Here is a 17,926-nt window from a genome sequence, read left to right as displayed (position 1 = left end):
CAAAACCTGGAGACGTCAATTATTTTTTTGTAATCTGAAATGAGGAATTCACAGAAAGAAACGTTTTTCAACCATTTTAACAAGCACCAAGCTATTAAATTTTACGTTTGAATTTGAAGAAAAAACACAATACCATTCTTAGACGTCCGTGTCCGACACAACACGGACATTTTCGGAACTCTAGCTGAATTTTACTTCAACCGTCACGTTGCAATTAAGTAAGTAATAATCGAAACACTATTTGATCGAACAAAACGCTTATGAACTCAAGAGAATCTCTAGAGTATAATTAACTCGAAAAAGGTATTGCTGGAAAATCTGAGACAATAAACTATAAACAATACCTGACGGACTTAAAAAATGTTTTATAATTATTAACTTTATAATGACTGGAAATACAACACCAACGAAACGTCGCTAACTAATTGTAAAACACAATTCCGAGAACGAGCGCTTAAAATCAGTTCTCAACAAAGGTCTAGAAATTTTAAACTTACTTGTGGAATGCTGCATAAAACTGCACCAATCCAAGCACCAATCAACATCATCCTTTCTCTTTGACCCAATGCAGCCAAATGAAGCGGTTTTAGTACAGCATAAAATCTGAAATAAATAATATGACGTATAAATTATATCTACTTAAATCAAATTCAAAGATGTAAAATATTTTATATATTAATAAAACTTAATTATTTTAGAAATTACGAGAACAAAATTTGTCAAATCAATTTTGACACCTTTTATTTTATATATTTCAGTAATTTTTTAACAATATCAAAATTACGAGAATAATGTAATAATTTATGTTACGTAGTAAAAACGACAAATGAAACACCTAGAATTTATTGCGCAATTTTAATGACATTTTCAGAAATTACAAATTAGCAAAATGATTACAATTTGGTTACATTAAAATGAAAATAGTTCGACTTATTTAATAGTGTGTAGCTCCGTCACTATTTCGAATACACTCTTGTATTTGGTTAGACATAGTGTGAAAGAGGTAATCATTTCCGCTTGCGTTGTTTCATCCTAAGCTTGCTGAATGGTACCCCGAAGATCAGCTTAACTGTCCGGAGGATGGAGCAAGAAATGGAGTCGTCTTACGATAACATTTCAAACATATTCGATGGGATTTAAATCTGGTGAGATTGCGGGCCATGGGGGTATCACTACATTGGCGTCTTGAAGGAACTATCTTGTTACTCTAGCCGTGTGGGGGGCGGATGTTATCTTGTTGAAATATTGGATTATTCAGGTGTTGGAGAATGGGTTAGGTACAGTGATGGATTCTAGCATATTGTTAATGTAACCAGCAACTACAAACAGGTATTGAACCCCAACATGAACCTCCACGTTAGTGTCTAACCCACCTACGTCCATAGGCCCATCATGGGTCTATAAACAAAAGCGAGATCCATCGCTAAACACCACCATGGCATCAGGTATCCAGTTAACTTGTGCTTTACACGATTCCCACCTGCTAGCTCGATGAAGACGTGTTAAAGGTAGACACAACAATGGCCGGTATGAACGGAGACCAAAACGTTTTATACGCCAACATCATTGACATTCTACTAGCTATAGCTTCCATCCAAGCGTTTCCTCCAGAACAAGTTGTGGATACCTGTCCCTGAGGGTCAACATTGGCAAGTGCCGTTCTTCTCGTTACGTGGTGTTTCTGGGACGTCCAGATCTGGGTTGCCGCTCATGACGGTCTTCTTCAGATCATCTAGACCAACATCTTAACACGGCCTATGCGTTGGACTATACCCCCCAATGATAAACCGGCTTCGCTCATACCAATAATGCGGCCAAAGTCACTAAACTGACGAAAATGCTCACGCTGACGAATTCTTCGCTTTATTAATGTGTTGTCTACTTAACACCCAACAGTACAACTAACAAAAAATCTATATATTCGGTAAAAAACGCCACAGATAGACATGAGTATTGATACAAAAAAGTTGTAGTTCGTTGTTAACATTTTAATAGTTTATATATTTTAATAAGTTGTACTTTTTTTGAAAATTTCATTAAAATTGCTCAACAAATTCTGAAAAGCTGATATGCGAATCCCCTGCATATACTTTTATTGTGTTATCATTAAAAAATACCAAATATATGAAAATAAATTAACATAAAAACTACATATACATTTGTTCCACTACTTCAATATACATATTGAATTAGTCATATCATTATTTATGCATGCTTGGTTGTCTAACTCTGGTGTTTCAAAATTGTTTGTTTATAATTTTTTAATCCATATTATTTTTTGTTACGACTTGTCTTAAAACTTTTATTTCGAGTCATATCAGTTAATGATAACTTATGATGAACTATTGAAGTAAAATTGGTAACCATGTAACAGGCAGGAAACTATGAACTCAGTAACTAATGCGCTGTGGTTGGTGTTGCGGTTATGGATTCTATTTATAATTTTATTTATTTAGTTTTCTGATGACAGCGGTTGCACTCGATCAGTCAAAAAAGTATGTTTTAATATTTTTATGTCAAAAAGATGAACAAAGATTTATCTGTAAGTAAATTACTAAAATATTATTAATAATTTACCACCAAAAATATTTTAGGACCATATAAAGATCCTTATGTATTTGTCAATATATTCCACAAATGCTACAGCTATAACTACATTTTCGATTAAAGCAGAAAAGCCACATTCAGGAAAAGATGATTACGAAATTTATTTCTACATTCATAGTGGTAACATTAAAGAATACTTTATTTGGACATACAGTCAGACCACTTCCACACATTTAGCGTTTAATAATATTGGCACTAAAATAATGATCACCTCGCCACCGTGTTATCAAAAAAATTTAAATCCCAACAACACTTCTGAACCGAAATTCATTACTAATTTTAATAAATTTAATAAAAATAAAATGCAGATTAACAATGTAATAATCAATGATGAGATAATCTATTATTTAACCAAGACTGTTATGTCTGAAGACATAAAGGAATTATTTCCTGTGGATGTGCCTGACGAAAGCATCGAAAACGTGTTATCCTACTTACTCAAACACGGGCAAAATGGCATAATTTTCACCAAAAAAGAGATTGAATGTGTTTTTCAACATTTTGGTGTAAAGATAGGAATTAAAGCAAATAAGGTAAGTAAATATTCATATTTATTGTCTGTGGAATTTCAAATCGACTGGTTTACACCACCGAATATAATACTCCTGTGTGTTTGATTTGTTTTAAATTTTATTTATGTTAATCTATTTGTACCGAACTTCTGGACACTGCTTTTTTCCAAAAGATGTCGATAATCGAAAATTGTTTCCAGTCGCAAATCATAAATAAAATTGCTCAGTTCAAACAAAATATATGAACAATAGAGTCGACCGGTTGATTTGTCATGGAAAATTAATGTTTAATACAATTGAAAAGCTAAAAAAAATCTTTTTGAAATAAAAATTATATAGGGTCCAGTACGAGGATTTCAATACGAAGAAAAGATATTTACTTTGGTTGCCCTTAGATGTTGCTTCGATACTGACATCAAATATTTCGAAATTATGAGTAACGCACCCGCCTTCGGAGCTTTGGATGATATGGTTTTAAAAATTATATTTCCTAATGGTGAAAAGCATCTGGTTCTTGGACAAATGAAACATTCCATCGTAGGAGAAATCAAAATTTCAGATCAGTTCAGTAAGTATACAGAGGCGTATGAAATGATAAAACGATTGAATATGGACATGAATGAAATATCTGTCGTATTTATTACTAACACTGACTTCCGTGTTCAAAGAGAGAAAAGTAAATGTGGTAGCAGTATAATTACACGATTAATAAATACTAGTGACGCACTTGAAGATAATATTTATACCATAAAAGGTACAGAACACGAAATGTTTTCAAATAGTTTATTTTTTGTAAACCAAGTAAATAATGATGATTTTCCCATGAAAATATCAAGCATTTTGAATGATTTAGATAATGATAGAATTTCACTGATATCAGAACTCTTAAAACAGGCCAGCCATAAAGATATATGGGTAAATAGGGATCACGTTATTGCTATTTTAGTGAAAGTTATTTTGAAACCGTTCGATTTAAACTTTAATTGTAATCAATTTAATTTTTCTCCATCGATTGATGAGGTGAATTTAGTTGTTAACACATTTAAAAAATATTCTGTATCAACCCTTCCAAACACATATTGTAATTGCTTAAAATTTTGTTTAGAAAAGTTTCTGTCGAATATTACAAATTTGAACGATTTTATTATTGACGAGAATTTGAAAAATCGTTTTGAAACAATAAGTTCTTTGATTCCGGACTTCTTGAACACTTTGGACATTCTTGAGTTAAATCTGACTCTTGACATAAATGACCTGGTGTATATGTTGTGTTTGAGATATGAAATACCGTTATTGGTACATTACTCAAAAACAACAGCAAACTATATACTTTTTCTGTTAAGTAGGAATTTAATAAAACAGAGTATTATATTGTTAACATCGGATAATACTGAAGTACCTCAATTAGAGAACCGCTTCTATAATATAAGTAATGATGATTTAGTTGCACAAATCTTTACAAATTTAAAAGTTAGCTTAAATGCAAAAAATATGCTTAATTTCTCTGATTTACTTCAAAATGATATGATTGAAAATATTCTCAAAACAATTTCTCCTAACGTTTTTTTAGAACTGCTTAAAGGTATTAATTTGAATAAGCCAATGGAAATGAACATTAATTATATAGAGCGGTCTGTTAAACAACAGTTTGGCTATAAAAATGAAAGAGAACTACTCAGTGCTGAAGAGAAGGTTTTTATTATTTCTGGTAATGCAGGGCTGGGAAAAACAACTTTATTAAAAAAAATTAGGATTCTCAGCAGTCCCTTGGTTTGGTCACTATATATAGATTTAAAATTGCATTTCGAAGAATTGAACAAATTTTCTGGTAAATATTTAGAGCTCATAAATATAGAGCAAAAAATAAGAGATCTAGAACATAAAGATACCGACACCTGTAAAGAATTGAAAGAATTGAAATCAAAAAAAGAAGATATACAACAGACTTTTATAAAATATTTAATTGAAACTCAAACAAATATTGCAGACAGTCAGATTATCAATTGTTTAATCAATTTGATAATTTTTTTGAAAAATAGAGGCATGGTGTTACTGTTAATGGATGGTTTTGATGAAGTCGATCTTAAAATGGATATAGTTAATCTTGTTTCGAAGCTTGATATCCGAATAATTATAACGACAAGAAATTATAAGACCATAAAGTTAGAAAAGATATTGGATACCAAAGCTTGGGAGCTGACTAAATTTAGCAAAGAAGATAAAATACACTATTTATCACTAGCTTATTCTTCAACTGACAAAAAAACTTTGACTAAAGTCGTCGAAGAATTGGATACAATGGTGAATCCAGATGTTATGGGTATTCCATTACAACTGAAGATGTTTACAGAAATTTTTAAAACTTTAGAAGATTATGAGAAAGAAAAGGAGAAAATAAGTGAACTTTATTTATTTAATGAGTATATAAACAGACATTTAGAAAAATACAAGTCAAATGTTTCAAAATCTCAGTTGAAAATGTTCGCATGTAGATTATTATTTACCGATGACGTTTTGAAAGACGTATTGACTATTTACATTGAAGACTTGCAAGACATTATTAAAGAATATAAAATAGTAAACGAGAAAGATTTTATATTAACTGGAATAAGAAATCAAGATACAGTAGAATTTACACATGGATCTTTCGCAGAATTCTTAAGCGCTCAATTAATTGTGGAGAGAGTGGCAAAGTATCTAGATACTTGTAAAGATAAAAGCAAATATAATGATTTTTTAAAAATGTTACATGAAAATGGCAGTTATAGGAATGTTTTAAGGTATTTAAATCTGATTTTGACTGAAGAATTACCTCTACATTATGCCATTGTAAACGGTAACATAAACCAAATTTTGAAATTAAGAGAACAGAGGTACGCAATAAAAAGAGATAAATTTGGCAGAACAGCCGCACATCTTCTATGTTTTCTTGGAAAACGGCATATATTAGGTGGTGGGAGTGTTAAAATAGTTAATGAATACACGTGCCCCGACCAGGATACTTTGAAATCAATTATAAGACTCATTGCCTCTTTTAAGATGTTCTGTGAACTTGATTCATTTGAAAATAAGCCGTTCAAGTACTGCTTATGGACCGCATGTTACGATATTTTAGATGAGATCTGTGCATATTATCATGTTTCAAATATTCCTGAGACCGACTTCAATAAATACGTTGCATATTGCATAATACTAAAGGGATATATTAACTTATTTATAGATAATGAAATACCTTTAAATTCAATTTTGACAGATTCAAGCACGTATAATCGTATGGCTACTAAAATGTCAATCACACTAAACTGCAAATACTGGGTGGAAATGATATACTGCCACATTAATGTTGATTATGCTGATTATTTTTTAGATTACAAGCCAGATTTATTAAAATTAGTTGTGTTGGTAAAAAATTATACTTTATTTGATACGATTTTGAAAAAGACAGATACTATCTTATTTAAAGACTGTAATCAAGCAATAAGAATTGCCCTAGCAAATAAAAGTAGGAATTTTGCTGAGCATTTGATAACTTTAACAGATAATATTAATGATGTTGATGTAGCAGGAGATACATTGGTTCACTTTGCTGTAAAGGTACATTCTCCATGTGAAACTATAAAATGTCTTATTAATGCAGGCAGTAACCTAGCACTAACAAACTGGAGAGGAGATACAGCGATAGACTCCACTACAATAATATATAAAACCAACTTCGAAATCGTTGTGAAAAATATTCTTAGTGGCACAAATTTTGTATGGTTCCAAGTAATAAAAAGGTGCATCGAGCCACGCATGATTCAGACTCTGTCGGAAGTTGGAGTAGATATTGTAACACCTAATGAAATGGGTCGAACATTGTTACACGAATTAGTGCTTAAAAAAAAAGTGAAATATTTAGAACTTTATACTAGTCTAGCCGAACTTGGCGTAGACAAGAATGCTAAAGATGTAGACGGTTCGACAGCGCTGCACCTTTTAATTGAACAGCATCATCGCAATATAAAAAAAGAAATAACAAAGTTAATTAAAATTGGAGTGAATGTAAATGAAGTTAACGGCAAAGGGTTGACCGCATTAGACCTAGTGAAGACAGAAAGATTCAATGAAAAAAGCCTAATTAAATTGTTACAAGATAACGGAGCAGAATTTTCTTGCGAAAATACGGAAACTCCCAATATTAGTAAAAAGAATTTGAAGTTTTTAAAACAAAATCTTTTGGAAAAAGCAGTTTTAGTTCAGAATTTGCCGAATTTGACAGTTCTGAGACTGAAAGCATATTTGGAATTAAGTATGAAAGAGAATCCAGTACAAATTGTAAAAATCTTGGAGTTAAAAAATTGCAATCGTTTTTTAATTGAAGTTGCTTTAAAAGCCGACGTGACTAAAATAATTAGAAATGAAACTTTGAAAACGTTTGTTAACATCGAAGAATGCAAAAAACATTTGATATTAAAAGATTTAAAATTTGTTTATGAAGAACTTTCAAAATCTAGTCAATAATAAAATATTTTAATCAATGGACGTCGTAATGGAAATTGTGTCCAATGTGGTCTCAGAGAGGAATATAAAAATTAAATAATTTTAAATTTATTATATTTAAAATACGTTTACTAACATACTAATACTAATTATTATAATACATTGTTATATTAGTTATTCTTATTATGTAATATTTTTATTTATAAAAATAAATTAAACGTTTATATTTTTTATATATGTATGTATATATTAGTAGTGAAAATAAAAAAATTTAAAAATGTATCTTTCATTTATTGATTCAGACCTGTAATATGAGACCGAAAAATTTTTTACTTCAAAAGATTTTATTTATTTCAGATTTACAAAAGGATAAATATCATAAATATTATTTTAATCTCAATTTCTATAATGAAGTAGTTAAATAAATGTGTAATTCAAATTTCAGATTTTCTAATTTATGATAATAAAAATATGATAGTAGAATACACTGAATTACTTAAATAATTGAATACTTAAATTTTAACTTATATTTTATAAATTCACAATAATCTAAGACATGTTGTAAACAAAATTCAAATTAATTAGTCTACGTTAATCCTTTTATGTATTAAATTTATAGTTACCTATCAACACTGATGCATACAAGTATGAAGCTGGAAAGATACAATCCGAAAGTACGAAAAAATGCCATTATCCTGCACATAGAATCACCAGCTGTCCAAGAAACTGTCACCGCCCAACCAATTTCTAACGGCATCATTAGAAATGTGACCTGAAATAAAACATCACTTAACACCATGTTATTTTCGATAATATCGTATAATCTACGGTTCAGGGGAGTAAGTAATGAATTCGTGCGAATACATATTTTAAATATTTTATCTTTCGTTTGAATTCTCAAATTTCAGAGGCACGAACTATGTCTACAATACTTTTCGTGTGTAAATTAGATTGTGGGTGATGCTCCATTTTTTAATTTTTTTCTAATAGGTCACATTAAAATTTCCATGTTCAGTGTCAACTAAATTAAATGTGCAAATTACCAATAAATCGGCAATGGCCAAGTGCATCAGCATAGTGTTGATCCTGCTGGGCGTCTTCCTCCGTCGCTTCACCAACAACACGAGCACTGTAATGTTTGCAATTGCAGAAAATACCATAAGAACACTGTAAACGATGATCGATAATCTGTGACCGTCGTTTGGACGCATATCAATTGGGAGATCGTGTTCATCATTGCTTCCGTTGCTCACCAACGACCACTCATGGCGATTCCTGTGGTCCTGGATGATCTCGTTCGTATCGGTGGGATCCATTGTTTTCAATACGGTTGCGGGAATGATATTTGTCGTGTAGAGTTTAACGATTTACCGTGATGTCATCTGAAAAAGAGAATTTCAGTTTAGCACATTCCATTCATTACATGCAAATCCAGATTTACAGAATCAATCATTATTTTTTTTAGTTTTTAGTTAGATAAGAATTATTGAAGATTTCTGAGGTGAGAAATATCAAAAACATAATATCAAGAAAATTTAAAACTAATATCACTCAAGATGTGAATATTTATATCACAATTTTACTTAATTCCATTCTATATAACCCAAAAGAACTTCTACAATAAACGTAAAAAAGGCCTTACTCTTCATTTTCAATTTTACTCAATTGTCCCTGAAACAATAATACCGCAAAGAAAAGTCGGATCAAAGAAATTTAAATCTGCCATCGGCCGAAATTAAACGTCGTCTGGCCTATTATCGGGCTGTTTAAAGGCTCGAAGGGGTTAAAATACTGAAGTTTGTCAAGTCGTAGTTGGGAGGTAGGATCGGACAAGTTTTCAGACCGTTTCTGTGACGCTGATAATACATGACAAGATTCGTGATATGCTAAAGTTTCGTAAAGCACATAAGATTTGCCAGATATTAAGTAAACATATATCAATTATATTTGTTCTTTGTAGTTATACAACACTAATAAAACACATTTATATAATTATTCTAATATACATACAATATATAAGTATGTACACAAGTTTGATAGGACGTATTCACACTATGGTTATATTTTCAAATTGGCTTCAAGGAAATACCTTGAGGCGAATTGAATATAATTGAATACACATGTTTCGACTGGCTAGATATACCGACAGCAACGAGAAGTTCCTAACTGAATAATACAAACCAAATATCCTCGACGATAATGTTAAGTTTAATCTCATTACATAACTTACAGTCAGTTACAGAACATTAATTGTGGAGTAAAACATAAAATCGGGCACATTTGTTAAGGACTGTAAATATATATCCTCACTTACTTGCAAATATTAATTCTTAATTGGTGACATGAATCGTCTCGTTTACAGATTACCGACGATTGTTCTCGTAACACACAAGTGTCATTAAGAATACGAGATAAAGGAAATTCGACTGTTTGAAGCACTAATTAAAATTCTCTTTGCCGAATATCAACTGAATTATTTCCGAGGGATGCTTTGGTACTAAAACAAAGTTGATATGTGTAGAGATGTGCAAGATAAAAATGTATTTTGTCAAGAACTTTTAATTTGAAATATTAACGAGAGTCATTACAAAGTAGGTATAGCACACAAGAGTTGCAAAGTGCTTGTCACTAACACACAGTGTAAAATATGACCAAAGTAGGTAATGGAGGATAAAATATGTTTTAAAGATATCGCTCGCTCGATAACGCTTGTGAAATTAAGGCAAAAAAAAATTATTAAATTTACTTAATTGAAGCAAAACGTTCGATAAAGTAACTCTTAATACAATTTAGACGTGATAAAATTAAACAATTAAAATAATTCAGTCAATTATTTTTAGCTTACGTTGTACTTACGATGTAAATTTAATTCTAATTTAAATTTTATTTCATCCTGAGTGTAATTTCAAAAACTTTATTTGTTAATTGAATGCAAAAATTATTCGTAATTGTAAAGAACCCAAAAACTATTATCATTTTAACTCCCTTTTTAAGAGAGGGAACGCTTCTACGTACACCTGGTACCGAGTACCAAAGTTGTGCATCGAAGCAACTTTTAATACTAGGATCATACGCTGCTGCATTTCAAATAAGTTGGTTATAGGGAACCTCCGATTTTCCATACAAGTTAACTGCTTCCATCTTGATAAATGTCGGCAACTGAGTTCATCCCAACTCCCACTGGATTTGCATATGATAAACCATGGAGCATTCACGCATATCTAACCAATTTATTTTCCATTGTTGTTAACCTCTGATACCAAATTAAACATACCATTGTATCAGTGTTCACAAAATCAATAATTTTATTTTATGTTACGAAATAATGGTCTGCAAACATATTTTTAATTTATTAATTAATTAATTCTGAGTTAATTATTTTAGGTTTCATTTTCTTTAAAGGGCGATGAAATGTCGTTATTGATATTAAATCAAATTTTCTAAATAAAAAATTTGTGTCTTAATATTATTTAATTACACTTTATAAAGAACGTGCGGAACGTTTTTGATATAGACCTAATTAACTTTATAATTTGGAAATAAATTTGAAATACTTTTCATTTAATCTATATTCTAAAAATATATTAAGTTAATTAGGATTTTTAGAGGCCCATGATTTTCATAAAAAAAGTAAACTAGAATCAATCAGATGAAAGAATAATTAATTTTGTAACAGTTATCGATTTCAATAAATTGTCCTAGTTTAATATTCATGTAAAGGATGAATAAGTATAGAAAGAAATATTGAATTATTACAAAAAGAGAATCATCATACAAATTGGAAGTTGGAATTTAATATGAGGGGTAAAGTTGAAACACGAGTTTGGAGGAATAGTTTTTACAACCGTTCAATTTCTTCAATGCATTAAAGGTTTATCGACTATTGCATGTCCTTTCCAAATAATCACTATAAAATGGTTTTAAGACCGTATGTTCAATTGGGAATTAAATGAACCATCTAATTGATTTAACTTGTATCGATTCGTTTAATTACTGTTGCCTTGCCACATCATATTTACGTACGTTTTTAGGCTAAATAATCGATGTACAAATGGACACATATAAAATTTCCGATACCCATTCTCCTTTAAAGCAAATTCTATTTGTACAATGTTTCTGTTTACCAAAGTTGCTTTGTGCTGAATAAGAAAATTACAGCAGTTTTCGCTGGAAAACTTTGTCTCATAGCCATTTTACCTGAGTTTTTTGTTTGCCTGTCGATCGAAAAAAATACGTACATATACTATCCTTTCGGTATGGAAGCCTATTTTTGTTTTCAACACTGATTCTATTTCAGAATTCAGGGGGCAGTGGCAATGACAGGTTCAATAAGAATTCTGCATCTAAAAATTTGAATTCAGTAAATTTAATATAACAAAATTACAAAGGTCTCTTTACATTATCTCAAATATTTAAAGGGATTCAAAGTAATGTAAAACATTTAAATATTCGTTTTGTAAATAAATATATTTTTCTTTTATAATTGTTTGGTTAAAAGGACGTTACTGAGACATTTTCGGCATTCAAGGACTATTTACTTTTAGTTTCTTAATGAAGTTCGTTTGACGACCAAATTCGGCCTGTCACGTCTTTAATTAACTTACAAATGATGTAGGATTGAGGATAAAATAAAACTTGATTCCCACACAGATTTTATTGACACTTAATTTCATTTCCAATCCTTTGATTTATACTAACTAATCTATATTTAACTAAGCACAGTGCAAAGATTAATAGAAAATAAAAAATATTGACATATTATAACACGCCTACTTCCTTTATAACCCGCAGATAAAATTTAACACATCAGTATTTTCCCAGTTTATCATGGAAAATCCCCTCTATTTTTCGGTTCCCACGGGGAAAAAACTTTAAGATCTACTTAAATGTATGCCCAAACTAAAACAAACTCGATCATCATAAATTTTCTTTGTACATAAAATGTTAATAGCAATAATGTTTGTATAAATATTTATTTTTAAAGATTTATTTCTATTTATAGTATCAAAATTTGTAAAAATTTTGACATAATAACATACGCTTTACTGAGAGGTAATTTTATAATTTAATAAAATATATTTCGAGTACTCTTGAGCATATTGGCATAGTAAACGAAGGAAAGTAATATAAATTTCGCACAGTTTATAATGTCGTAAATAGGAACAAATTGTATCAGCTTCACAAATAAAGTCCATTAAATTGTATAGTAGGAAGTTTTTAGGACATTTGTCTGGCTTAGAATGAAACTCATTTTATATACGATTTCATCGTTTTGTTTTATTTCTTTTTTCATGAAAACTTAAAACGTTCCTTTGACGGTAGTCACAAAAATATATTTATTATTTTGCAGATGTCAAAGAAGTCTTAGAAACGTCGCAACTGCATCGCAGTTTGATCTGAAATTTCTGCAGTTTTTATATTTACGTAATTGAAAGGCTGAGTAAGAAAAGGGTATATTGGAAACAAATAAAATAAGTTCCACGTGGTAGTAGTGCACAGTTTCTGAGAAGAATCTAAACGAAATGAATAATTGTGACACACAAAGAAGAAAATATGTCGTTTTAAACAATTCTACAGTTAAAATAATTCTTTTCTAAACTTACGCTTATACCTTTTTTTTTATTTCATGGCCTAAGCGATCGTGCGAGGCTTCATAAAAATAAACTTTTGCCCTCTCTCTTTTATTTTTGTCATATATCACAGTGGAAGCGGGAGTAAATAAACTGCGGCGCATCGGATTTCTATAATATCGAATATGATGATATAATAGATCAGTGTTCAGTGCTACAATTCGATCACGACACATGTATTTTCATTCTTTGCGGGTCTTTTTATAATTTGTCATTCGCAACTGTGGATTATACTGATGGATTTGAATGGAATATTTCGGCATTAACTGGTGTGAAACACCAAATCCGTAACCCAACAGTTAAATTCATTTTAGAAATTTACAATAAAAATATCAACTGTTATGCTGATTATTTTCCAGTTGTTTTGTATTATCAAAATATACAATAAGGTGGTAAAAATTATTGCGTTTTAAAGATAAATAATCAAACGTGACCAAAGACCTCTATCATTTGGGTACGCGTTACAGTATCTCCCAAACAAAAAATACTAAAATTATGGTGCATGCGCCGGGATTTTATTGTACATGCTGAAGCAAAGGAAGGATTTGTGTGTTCATTTTTGTATATTCAATAGAAACTTGTCAAGAGCTGCTTGTTGCGTATTTGGATCGTCAAAGGAATAATTAAAAATTATCTGTAAGCTTAGAAAAAACATTTAAGCGAATCTCATTCTACAGATCTTTTAAAATCTCCGTAATGCTTCTTTGATCACTTCGTAAATTGTACTTCCGTTTCAAAACGAGCAAAATTTAAGCAGGATATTATGTGGTATTATGTTAAACAATTAACTGAAGGAATTATACTAACTAACCTGGTTAATCTAACTATGTGATAATTGACAGCTAAGACAAACATTAAGAAAAACTATGAAATTTATAACAATAGCTGTAATAGTATAAAATTTGAAATTTTAATCATATTATCTACAATATAATTTTAAAGATGAACACTGTCTTAGGCTTATTATTGTCATTTGCTAATTGTATCAACCAAAGCCGCCAAATGGTTCTTTTCAATTTCATTAAAGAAGATTTTAGAAACAATTGGACTGATATAAAAAAGATAATATTTAGAATGATTCACAGAAGCTTTACTTATTTTAACAAGTCGACTATCGACTAACACAAATTGTTTGCTCAAGTAGACCAAGATTTATCTCCTACGTGTGGCACTGATACAATTCTATTTCTTGTTGAAAACTATTACAACCATATTCAATACATTACAAAGAGAATGTGCCCAACTTTTATTATCAATTGAAATCCAAGTTATCCTGAAATCTAATACCGTCTTGTGGAACTGGAAACCTTTTGCGTTCCGTCATATTATTTCGCAATATTTGATGTGCCAGGGTTATTTTAAACCAATTCACTGAATACGTATCCGGATTCCCTTAAGAATTTAATTAGTAATGCAAATTAGATGGATTGTGCTCTAGTTTGGACTTTTTTATTAATTAAGTTGTTTGTGTCTACTATTAAACACTTTAATTTACCCTTTGTGCTTTTTCAAAAAACAAATTTGCTTTTGCCTTTCGGCATGTTCAATTCAACTTTAATTAAGTCTGCTTTATAAAATAAACATAGAGATTACTCTAATCACTTTGTATGCTAATCCACTTTTTCGCCAAGAAAATAGAGCATTTTGGTTAACAAAACAAAAATCATTTTTCTTGCGAATTTTTATCAGCACTTAAAATTCTATATTTATGGTTTATAACTAAACCAGTTTATAAAGATTTTTTTTTTTTGTAAAATTTAATTTCAGTAAACTGTAGTGCAGTATTTATTGGAATGTCCATCATAATTCAAAGTAGGTAAGCAAAAAAGAATATGAAACCATATTCAATTCAGAACAATTTTTAACTCTTATCTTATTTTTTAAACGAAGCAGTAAACTCCATTAGTTGTGTTTGTGTAAGAGCTTTATTTTAAATCCAAAAAAATCTAGCTTACTTGACAAATTAAGTATGATTAATTCAACCAAACTTTAAACGTTTTATTAAGGTTTCAGTAAAAGTTTTCGTAGACAAAAATGACGATATTGTTCGCCTTCGATGGTCTAATTGAATTTTCGTTAGGGTTTACTTTTATTTAAGTGCACTCTCGAACACTTAGAGCCAGTCAATGGGGAAAAGCTGTACGAAAACGGAAAGGATATATCCTAAATTATAAATTCATTCAAAAGGGCGTAAGTTTTAAGTTAAAATAGTTTTCAAATATAATTTCGAGTACTGTTTGAGAAGTTTAATGAAGCTCTACTCCAGAAATTGTTCATAGTAATGAGTTCCATTCGGATCGGACATACAAGATATTTGTACAATTATAGAAACACAAATTAATTTGGCACACGTAGACACTGAATTAATCGATGCCTTGCTGAGGGGGTCCTTGACAATTATACAGTTATCGACGTTAACTACCCGATTTTCTTATTATTGATCAAAATTTATTTATTTAGTTTCTGAATCATTAATTACACTTTAATGTATGAATGTAAATAGAGAATTGATAGATCTTGAAAAGGAACTGTGTATGAAATGCAAATACTAAGAATTCGTGTTAAAATTAAAGTTTCAGTTAAATTTCAATGTAATTTAAATTAAATCCTTGTAGCAATAGAATATTTAGATTAGTTCAATTTCCACATTACCTTTAATTTCATGTAAGTAACTAAAAATTAATTATTAAAGCATATATACAGTGAATTTAATTTTAAAGAGTAATGTATAATGTACTACATACCATACATTAATATACATGCAGAACATCACATTTTGTGTGAAAAATCGACCTATAGAATTTTGTAAGTGTTGGTGTTACAGTGTAAACTGAGTCGTTTATAAACTTATCAGACTGTTAGCTATTTTAGTCACTTTATAAACTAGGTAAGAATCTCACCTAATATAATTGGAATAATTAGGAAATCTAAAATAGCGAAATAATTTAGCTACTATAAGGGTAATAAGAAGCATATTTTTTTATTTAATAATAATATTTAATAATTTATGGTAATCCAATTAACAAAATAATTATACTTTAGGAGTTTCAAGCTAGCTAGAGTATTGGTCGTTATTTTGTAATGTCTAAAATTGCTCTTTACATTAACCAACGTGTTTTTGATATATTAAAAATGACTATTTTAGATTAGTTAATTATTTCAACTGCACTGTTAATGCACCACCTAATTTTGTGTGTAAATGTTTCTAGTAAACAGTACATTATTTGTATTAACTCTGAAACACTCATACATGACTTTTAAAAAGTGTGTAAACACTTTTAATTTTTTTGTTATTTGAAATATACTCTGGTAAATTGGTACAACAGATTAAACTATTATTTTCAGTGGAAGAAGGTTGGAGGTACCGCAGAATAGCCGAATCCGTACCCCATACGTCCATTTCCCGTATGTTAGAACGGTATATGGAGACTGGTAGACCAGGTCAGGGTAAAAATCGTGCTACAACTCCTGATCAAGATCGTTGTTTGAGACTTAGAGTGGGTTCGAATAAGTATTGAAACTATTCGACAACTATTTAGGAAAAATAATTTGCAACCCCGTGTTCCTGCTCGAGGACCGACCATAACCGTGGATCGTTGTAGAGCCTGGCTAAATTTTGCTGGAGAGCACGTCAATTGGGTAGAAGCCAACTGGAAACGAGTTCTGTTTACAACCGCATACAGACCATGTTGTTTGAAATTATCTTGATGATGTTGGGCAACACGCAGTCCAGACATTATCTAATAGAACAGGTCTCGGAAATTCTTGGGAGAGTTTGAAGGACCAATCTACCGGTCTTCTACTTGAAATTTGGGTGAATTTGGACGAAAATGAAATTCGAACCCAGATTTCGAGTATGAACAGAAGATATGAGGCTGTCATTCGCAGTAAAGGTGGAAATACTCCATATTAAGTTCAAATTTTCATTTTTTATAAACATCAAATTTTATTAATTTTTGAATTTACAAAATTTTTGTAACAATTATAAATAAAAAGTGTTTTTAATAAATATACAAAGAGTGTATAGTTTGCCCGTTTTTAAATAATAATAATAATAATAATAATCAATTATTATTAGTGTGGTGGGCAAATTTCGTGGAACAGTGAATAATATCCTTGGTTGGTTTATAAATGAATCACTATTTTATGCGAAATTGCATTTTTGTCAAATTAACTAATAGTTTGGTTAATTTATGTTATCAAAAAAATTTATGAACTAACCAGTTTCACACATTAGCAAAAAACAATTAAATTACTATAACAAATCTAATGCATAACCAAAGAGAATTAAAACATTTAAGAACATACATAATATTATGTAAAAATTTAATAACATGTACATACATGTAATTATTATAATAACATTTTAACAACAGTTCAAAGTTCGCAATTACACTTGTGCTTGTTAATCGTTCAGGGAAAAATCAATTGCAAAGGTTTTAATGAGATTTGTTGGAGATTTACCAACTTTATTATTAAACTTGTTTTGTAATATCACAGATAACGCTTTGTGTCATTATTATCTGTTTTATTTTACTTAGTTTCATATTGAAGTGCTAAAATTTGCTTATTAAACACCATTAAATGGAATTAATTGGGAATCTTGCAATAATTTAAGTTAATATTATTTTGCATGTACCACGTAATGTTGTTCTAGATATTCCAAATAATAACTTATCAATGTAAATGGACGGCCAC

The 17,926-nt window shown here is 30.1% G+C and overlaps 2 protein-coding genes across 6 annotated transcripts in view; one reads left to right on the top strand and one right to left on the bottom strand.

Annotated features, from left to right (window-relative positions):
* The window catches only part of LOC109602514 (adipokinetic hormone/corazonin-related peptide receptor variant I), a 49,149-nt gene that overhangs the window by 14,577 nt on the left and 16,646 nt on the right, over window positions 1-17,926 (bottom strand). For both annotated transcript variants that reach the window (XM_020018903.2, XM_049962068.1), the window contains exons 2-4: window positions 8,642-8,980; window positions 8,222-8,370; window positions 498-603 (exon numbers count right to left, since the gene is read on the bottom strand). In XM_020018903.2, the coding sequence (XP_019874462.2) occupies window positions 498-603; window positions 8,222-8,370; window positions 8,642-8,914 (528 nt within the window). In that variant the 5' untranslated portion in view covers window positions 8,915-8,980. The remainder of the gene's footprint in view (window positions 1-497; window positions 604-8,221; window positions 8,371-8,641; window positions 8,981-17,926) is intronic.
* Window positions 2,129-17,123, top strand: LOC109602530 (uncharacterized). Of its 4 annotated transcripts, none has more exons than XM_020018932.2 (4): window positions 2,129-2,542; window positions 2,595-3,140; window positions 3,459-3,687; window positions 16,574-17,123. In XM_020018932.2, the coding sequence occupies exons 1-4, from the start codon at window positions 2,525-2,527 to the stop codon at window positions 16,744-16,746; spliced, it is 966 nt and encodes a 321-aa protein (XP_019874491.1). In that variant the 5' UTR covers window positions 2,129-2,524; the 3' UTR covers window positions 16,747-17,123. The 4 variants fall into 4 exon arrangements, with proteins under 4 accessions (XP_019874491.1, XP_019874498.2, XP_049818022.1 ...); XM_020018939.2 differs by lacking the exon at window positions 16,574-17,123 and adding an exon at window positions 12,949-13,189 and having other exon boundaries at window positions 2,131-2,542; XM_049962065.1 differs by lacking the exon at window positions 16,574-17,123 and having other exon boundaries at window positions 2,152-2,542; window positions 3,459-7,880.

The sequence above is a fragment of the Aethina tumida genome, chromosome 1 (genome assembly GCF_024364675.1).
Source record: "Aethina tumida isolate Nest 87 chromosome 1, icAetTumi1.1, whole genome shotgun sequence".
NCBI lineage: Eukaryota > Metazoa > Arthropoda > Insecta > Coleoptera > Nitidulidae > Aethina > Aethina tumida.
The sequence above is the reverse complement of the archived record's forward strand: the minus strand, read 5'-3'. Positions and strand labels throughout refer to the sequence as shown.